This window comes from Engystomops pustulosus, chromosome 11, assembly GCF_040894005.1.
Source record: "Engystomops pustulosus chromosome 11, aEngPut4.maternal, whole genome shotgun sequence".
NCBI classification, from domain to species: Eukaryota; Metazoa; Chordata; class Amphibia; order Anura; family Leptodactylidae; genus Engystomops; species Engystomops pustulosus.
In genome coordinates, this window is record NC_092421.1 from 85,716,033 (window position 1) to 85,724,598 (window position 8,566).

Consider the following 8,566-nt stretch of genomic DNA (forward strand, 5'->3'; position numbering starts at 1 on the left):
TTGTGTATGCTGTTAGTAGCAGTAGGACTGTGAAATGTGTATTTATATTTCAGGATTGTAGCTTCTCTAAGTACAGTGGGGGCTTGACCTCACACTGCTGTGCTCTGTGCTCTCTGCAGCCAGTGTTATGTATTGCCCATGGAGAGATGTGTAATTATACCTTTTTATGTGTTGTTAGTAGCAGCAGGACTGTGAAATGTGGATTTACATTTCAGGATTGTAGCTTCTCTAAGTGTATTGGGGGTGTGTCCTCACACTGCTGTGCTCTGTATTCTTTCCAATGAGGCACTCCACAGCCTCTCTGCCATGAGTACAAGCTGTAGCAGAGTACAACAGCAAATGGACTCTGGAGCAGGTGAATGTACAGAGCTAAGTGTTCTAGACCGGAATATAAATCTGTATATCACAGTCCTGCGGCTACTAACGACCAAAGGTCTGATGATTACACATTGCTATTGGATACCGCAGCTCCAATATGCTACTCCGTCTAGTCATCCAATAGCAGCTCGTCTCTGTGCAGCCTTTACAATCCGCTCTGTGATTGGTCGTGCGGGCGGTGACGTAGTGTGACAGGCGTCGTCAGCTGCTGGCGCTCTGATTGGCCGCGCCGTGTCCCCGCCCCTGGTATTTAGCCGGTGAAGGTGAAGGTGATCGCCGCAGTGTTGTGGCTCCCGGTGACCGGACGCGATGGCCTCTTCCTCCTCCATCTTCGCCTCTGTCCCTCAGGCTCCTCCTGTCGCCGTCTTTAAGCTGACGGCGGATTTCCGTGCAGACGGCGACCCCCGCAAGGTCAACCTGGGAGTGGGAGGTGAGCGAGGCCCGGGGGGCGGAGCCGGGCATCCTGGGACCTGTAGTCCTCTAGCCAGTGCAGGCACTTAAAGGGCATCCCTATCTCTAAGAAAGAGTTTATTTTAAAGGGTTGATCTTCAAATTAATATTTGAAGGGGACGTCCATTTTTTTCACTACCTGCTGCTGATGCAGGGAGCATTGCAGGGTCAGAGTGCTGACAAAGTGACCCATCCCTTATACCCACATATATCGCCCCCTACAGTTATATGAGGGGCTGTACATTCTCCTGATTTGGGGACGAGCAGGGACACCGGCGCCCCTCCCCGCAGGGCTCAGTGCTGGTTCTGTGTCCGGGACAGGGTGCGGTGGGTGTGCTGATCTGGCAGAGTCTTGTCCTGGATGGAAGGGTCCGGCGAGGACGAGAGATAAGATGTCTACAGGCACCTGCTCCACAGATTATGCAGATCTTACACAACCGGTGCAGTGAGCACGAGCTCTCATCACCCTGTGTCACCCTGTGTCACTCGCCTGCTCCTCTCTGCGGCTTTTGTATTGCGTTTCAAAACGCATTTGTTATCGCCACATGTGAACACTCCCTGAGTCTTTTTGGGACACCGGACAAGGGTAGTCAGAAGCCCCAGGACTACCTTTTATTTCAGAGATAGAAGAGTAAATGACATCTAATACCCCCATAAATTGCTTCCTGGGATTTCTCACTCCCCGTGTACACGGCAGGATGAAGCCGCCATGATGTGCAGCTTTAAAGCAAATGAGTTTAAAGGAAATCTATCACCAGGATGAAAGATTGTAAACCCAGCACTGACATGGTGTGTGTCCCCTCTGGTAGGATCTGCTCTTCTTTAAACTTCCAAAACCACTGTTTTCAAGAGAAAAAGGCTTTAAAAATTATGCTAATGAGCATGAAGGGCTCCAGCTCCATTGACACGTACGTAGCAAGGAGCCTCTCAGGCTCATTTGCATAATTTTACATTTCTGTTTTGGTAACAAACAGGAAATAAGAAGCTAAAATAAAAGCAGATCCTGTCAGAGGGAACACACACCAGTATGTCAGTTCTTGGTTTACAACACTTCATCCTGGTGGTAGATTTCCTTCAAAGCAAATACAATCCATGTGCGGTGACCAAAACCAGAACAGTTTATTCTGTGTATTGGTGTAAGCTTTTCTACCAATCCAAAGGCTTCGAATTCCCATTTCTAATCGTCCCAAGGGAACCCACTGGACCCTATAGCCTGATCCCAGCGTCATAGGGAGCAGTCATCCTGTGCTGTGCTGGTGGTTGTGTAATACTCCTCAAGGTCGTGTTGTGCCGTGCTCCCGTGTACTTTGGATTGGAACATGTAATAAAGTCGATCTTTGATCATCCGGCATCTTAATAACAACTTGTTTTTTGGTAAATCCGTGGAATGTTAGAATATTCCCATGTAACTGTTTGGTGCTTGTACCTCCGCAGCCTATCGCACGGATGACTCCCAGCCCTGGGTCCTGCCGGTGGTGAAGAAGGTGGAGCAGAAGATCGCCAGTGACAACACCTTAAACCACGAGTACCTGCCCATCCTCGGACTGCCCGAATTCCGTGCCAGCGCCTCCAGGATCGCCCTGGGTGATGACAGTCCAGCCTTCAAGGAGGATCGGGTATCTATATCACATGGATAGGAGTTACTTCTACGTTACTTTATGGTCAAAATACGTCTAGTTGTTAAAGGGGTTTATCCATGAAAGACACTAATGACAGATCTGTCACATCCTGTCCCAGGGTTCACTCTCACTAGTCCTCGCCGGCAGTCAGATGGATAATATTATGGAAAGCGCTAATGCCCTTAGAAGTGAGTAGGAGTTATGGATCGGGATGTAAGAATTCTCCATAAGGAGATTTTGCCAATTAAGGCTGCCATGTAGGCGCGTGGAGGCTTATAGCCAGGGACACTGCACTAGGGGGATTCTGGGAAATTATGCAAATAAGTTTTCCAGAATGGGATACCTTGTAAGGCAGCTCCCTTGATATCAAGCATGACCTTCAGGAGGCCTAATGACAAGATGTGCGATCAAAACCAAACCCGGTATAACTATTCCAGAAGGAACCCGTGTTTATAATTTATATATCTGGAATAGATGAACTGGTTTGGTTTTAATCCCAAATCATGTCATTAGGCTTCCTGAAGGTCATGCTTGATGTCAAGGGAGCTGCCTTACAAGGTAGCTATAAGATATTTTCCTAGGAGTTATGGAAGCAGCAGGAGTTCTGCACCAGACCAACCCTTGTCCTGAGCCCCCTGTCTTGGCGCCTATGAAGCCGGCTGGGGACTGCGCATGCGTAAGACCTCGGCAGAAGAAGAGGATGACGTCGCTGTGTAGGGGGCGGGAGAGGAGTGTGAGTAGATGAGGCGGTGAGCTATAAGGCACAGCTCTTGGTATGACTGATGACGGGTTCCCTTTAAATGTCTTGTGGTAAACCCCTTTAAGGTAGCCTTACACACACAAATGCTGAAGATCTGCGCGGTACATTAGCAGTGCAGTGGATGATATATCTATATCTAATACCTATACACTAATGGGATTTCCACTGCAGGTTTAGAATTTAGAAGGTTTGTACTTTGCAGCGGATTCTGGTGCGGGTTCAGCGGATTTTCTGGACCTTATATTGTCACTGGGTCCAGTAAGAATTTTTGGTACCTACAATTTAACCTCTGTGGACGCCCTGACCAGGGCTCTGGCTCCAGGCTAAATATCTTCTTCCTGTTTGTGTCTAATAATAATCACCATCTGTGCAGTAATTATAATGTTGTTCCTGTTTGTAGGTCGGTGGCGTCCAGTCACTGGGTGGTACCGGGGCGCTGCGGATTGGAGCGGAGTTTCTAAGGCGCTGGTACAATGGGAACAATAACACGGCGACCCCCATCTACATCTCTGCTCCTTCCTGGGGTGAGGTCATCTCTTCACATCTGTATTTACCGGCAGATATTAGATTTTTACGGATTCCCTGATATTTCTTTTCTCTATCATAAAATTGTCCAGAGAACCACAACGCTGTATTTATTGACGCCGGCTTCAAGGACATCAGAAGTTACTGTTACTGGGACGCTGCTAACCGCGGGCTCGATCGGAAGGGCTTCCTGGAAGATTTGGAGGTGACTGAGCAGGCCTGATAGATTTTGGTGAAAGATGTTGATTTTCAGATTGTTTTTTTTTCACTGCTTTTCTCCAATGGTCAAAGTGTTTGGGTTTCTAATGCTCCTATAGAACCTTCTGTGTCAGTAGAACAGGAGTTCGAGGTTAGGACTTTCATCAATAAATGACTTTCACCAAAAAAACAAGGATAGATGAAAAATCACCATCGGGTGTGAAGTTGAATAGAGCAGCGTGCACATTGTCGCTTCATTCCAGAAAATGGATCAGCACCGTGCATGTTTGTCCCCGCTCTTTATGCAGATCAGGTACTTTGGACCCCCATTATGGTGATAAATAGGGGCTTGCAGTATTATTCCAATGGCATTGCCCATAAGGACCAGGCAGTTGTTATTTCAGCACAAACCAAGGTCAGGGGTTTTTGGAATTAAGGAGCCATGTTTTACAACTTCTAGACAACCCCTTTAAAGGGCATCTACCACCAGGATGAAAGACTGTATGCTAATGAGTCTGAAGGGCTCCAGGCTCCACAGGTGTTAATGGAGTCTGGAGCCCTTCAGGTTCATTAGCATGAAGTCTTTCATCCTGGTGGTAGATGCCCTTTAAGTCTACCATTCAGCCCTTACCAATGTATTTAAGTGGATAAGATGATTAGAAGGTTATGGTGTTGTAAGTCGGGCAGTCACCATGTGAGACAACGTCATCCGTTTTCCTTGTAGAACGCTCCGGAGCACTCCATCTTTGTTCTCCATGCCTGTGCACACAATCCCACTGGAACAGATCCCACACAGGACGAGTGGAAGCAGATCGCTGACGTCATGAAGGTAAGAGCCTCCAATACATATACTGGTTCCTGTCTGTTGGATCCGTCTTCCTTGGCTTCGTGATCTATGGCACCCGGTCACTGTAACGCACTGCACCGTGACCAAGCCAGGCGGCCGCCAATCACAATATTGTAAATGTCTTATATTTAGCAGTTTTACGGCGGCAGCCTCTTGGCTTTCTATGGAGAAGATGGGTGAAGAGCACTCGCTCTCCGCTATCCTGCACCCGGCTCCGTGCTCTCCTGGGTTGCGGCCTGGACGTGCACATGTCCGTTTGCAAAGGAATCTAAGGCTACATTCACATGGGCAGTTTTGAAACTGATTGGACAGTGATCTAGTATGGGGAACACACCCTTGTTATAGGGAATGGAAACAATAGATTTACCAGTTTATTCGTACATTTCCAGGAGGAATAACCGAGGAGCAGAACAACAACGTTCCTTAAAAAAAAAATTCTGCTCCAGAATTTACAGGAAATGCAAATATTTGCTAAAACCAAGATATGAGATGAGGAGATGAGTCCCTGAGCTGATGCTGATGTGACATCCACGCGTCTGAGCTTGTCCTCTTCTTGCTTTTTTTCAGAGACGTTTCCTCTTCCCGTTCTTTGATTCTGCCTATCAAGGATTCGCCTCTGGAAACCTAGACAAGGACGCGTGGGCCGTACGTTACTTTGTGGCTCAGGGATTTGAGCTGTTCTGTGCTCAGTCCTTCTCCAAGAACTTTGGTTTATACAGTGAGTAGTGGATCTGCCTGCACGTGGTCACTGGAGATCTCTAGTTTAATATATTAAATATTAATGGGATCATGGGAGAGAGGTCCCAGGGGCCAGATCACATCTGGGGGTGAGCGGATCCATTGTGATCCCATCCAATCCCATCTCGCCCTTCACTTGACAGATGGAACATGTTCACATAATGAGACCAGTCACCCCCGGCATCTGCCACCTTTAGGTCTTGCACCCATATAACTGCTGTGTGTCTCACACCGACAGCAGATCCCTGGACAGACGACCGCGGGTGGGACCTCAGTACATTTGGAATATATCACAATACTGACCATTGTGTCTCCCCCACTAGATGAGAGAGTCGGTAACTTGACTGTTGTTGGCAAAGACAGTGACAACGTCAGCCGCGTCCTCTCCCAGATGGAAAAGATTGTGCGTACAACCTGGTCAAACCCTCCCTCACAAGGCGCACGGATAGTCGCCACCACTCTCACCACCCCGGAACTTTTTGACGAATGGTAAGAAGAAAATTTTACCAAAAATCCTAAAATATACAGGCAGTCCCCGGGTTACATACAAGATAGGGTCTGGAGGTTTGTTCTTAAGTTGAATTTGTATGTAAGTCGAAACTGTATATTTTATAATTCTTTTGTCCCAGTGACAATTGTAGTTTCAAAATTTTTGCAATAATTGGACCAAGGATTATCCATAAAGCTTCATTACAGACACCTTACAGCTGATCATTGCAGTCTGGGACTATAGTAACATCCAGAGAGCTTCACCAGAGGTCACAATGGGAAGAGGGGTCCGTCTGTAACTATGGGTTGTCTGTAAGTCGGGTGTCCTTAAGTAGGGGACCGCCTGTATAATTATAGATGTATCTATTTTTATGATTTTTATAGAGCGGTATCTATATGGGAGGGTGGATGGAGACGCGAGGTGCAGGAGCAGAGCTGTGATTGTGTATTTTGTATGAATTTATAAATGGTTTTTCTCTGACCACTTAGGAGGGACAATGTTAAGACGATGGCGGATCGGGTTCTCTTAATGAGAGCAGAACTGAAATCCAGACTGGAGGCTCTTAAAACACCCGGGACTTGGAAGCACATTGTGGAACAGATAGGAATGTTCAGCTTCACCGGCCTCAATCGTAAGTGTCTGTACATATTATAGATGGACAGCGCTGATCATAGAAGGGACACCGCACCGGGGGTGTAGCACATGACACTGGGAGGTGGACATGAGCTGTAACAATTGCCGGCTACACCTTTCCCAGGCAGGAGGCCAATGGCCACTACTAGGGTCACCCGTATAGTACTATACATGGTTAAGCCTCTGGGGTGGACGGGTCACGTGACTCCCTGTGTCCTGCTTTTTTCCGTCAGATGGAGGAGCTTTGCATATACAGTAGTGCCTACACAGACCTCTCCATCCACCGGAAAGCAGCAGGACACGGCACAGGGAGTCCTGCTACCTGCTGGGGCTTCACACAGACTTTATGGGTGAGCCTATTGGGGTCTTGTACATACCCTCATAAAGTTTTATAGTAGTGGTCAACCCCTTTAAGCTTTTAGATGCCCCATACTGATGTGTCCCCCAATGCTAGGAATGAGAAAATCGCTTGACTGATACATATTGTATTTTAATGCGCCCAGACAATGGATCCTTGGCTTGTTGTATGTGGCCCATGTGTCGTTGATACACAAGGTCCACTTACACAACCCAAAATTGTAGAAACGGGAAGGAATTGGACCTGCTCTGGGTTTTGTGGTTTGAGTAATCCGCTCATCGGACAAGGGCCTTGGAAACTGAGAATCCACATTCTGAGGCCTTACTAGTGTCTGTACATAAGTGATGTTATGTAGACTGGGTATAGCCCAATACTTATAGCATTGATGGGGTGTTCCCCAGTGCAATTTTACCTTGCCCCTTCCCAATTGTTAAAGGGATGACCCTTGCAGATGACTGGATTACACGAGGGCTGTGTGCAGACACTAATACTTTGATTCGTGGTTCTGTTTTGTACCCGATGATCATAAATCTTTGTCTTTTAGCAAAGCAAGTTGAGTACCTGATCAAAGAGAAGCACATCTACCTGATGGCGAGCGGACGCATCAACATGTGCGGACTGACCACAAAGAACCTGGACTACGTAGCGCAGTCTATCTACGAAGCCGTCACCAAGATCCAGTAAACGGACGCCCAAAACTGCATCAATAGCCGTTATTAGTATTGTGTGTAGCGTCAGGACCTTCATGTGTGTGTTTTTTTTTTCCCATGGCTTTAATTTGAACAAAGAAATGCAGGGAGAAACGTGTTACATATGATATACAATGTCAGCGAACGCTGAGCACATCCTATACTTGTGCATTGTTCAAACCAAACGGGAAGCATTTGGGTAGAGATTTCCTGTCTAAAATTTGGGCATTTAACCACATTCTGCATTTTTTTGCACTAGAGCATGCTGGGAGAAGTCTGTGGTGTAGACCGTCAGTCATAGCAGCAATATATATACAATATAGATTGTCTTGCATGCAGTAGGGATACACGAAGCCACTTTATAGACGGAGCCCAATCCTTCCAAAGACGCAGGAGCTCACGTCCGCCCTCCTTGCAGACCGGTGCACGTGTTGATCCTAGTGCGTAGATCCGTATCGTGTTCTCCTATAGACTCCGCTCTGAAGATGCTCCTGGGGTGAGGGATACGTGACCTTGTGCCTGTTCCTGTAGCCTTATGTGTCCTGTAACACTGTGCAACACTGAGAAAGTATAAGCATTGCCGGAAAACTGAATCTGGAAACAACTGATGCAATAAATCCCATTTCTATGGCGGCTTGTGACTCATTTTTCTAAAACCTAGAGGATAATATGTAGATTCAGCTAATGTTTCTTAGTGTATCTTTACATTCTGAGATGACAAACGCCAAGATAAGTGATAATGTAAATAACAAAGCGGAATGGGCCACATCCCCAAGTCTTGTGTGTGTGGTGGTGCCTTAGGGTACAGGTAGGGCTCAGTTCACACTTGCATAGGGCAGGTTACGTGTCTCCTTACATTATCAAACAGCAGGAAAAATTGA

The 8,566-nt window shown here is 47.0% G+C and overlaps 1 protein-coding gene across 1 annotated transcript; it reads left to right on the top strand.

The window, feature by feature from the left end:
* The first annotated feature begins 604 nt into the window (after nucleotides 1-604).
* GOT1 (glutamic-oxaloacetic transaminase 1) lies at nucleotides 605-8,318 on the top strand. Its single transcript, XM_072130771.1, has 9 exons — nucleotides 605-808; nucleotides 2,263-2,444; nucleotides 3,608-3,731; nucleotides 3,825-3,937; nucleotides 4,655-4,759; nucleotides 5,345-5,495; nucleotides 5,839-6,004; nucleotides 6,494-6,636; nucleotides 7,541-8,318. The coding sequence occupies exons 1-9, from the start codon at nucleotides 688-690 to the stop codon at nucleotides 7,678-7,680; spliced, it is 1,245 nt and encodes a 414-aa protein (XP_071986872.1). The 5' UTR covers nucleotides 605-687; the 3' UTR covers nucleotides 7,681-8,318.
* The last annotated feature ends 248 nt before the right edge of the window (nucleotides 8,319-8,566 follow it).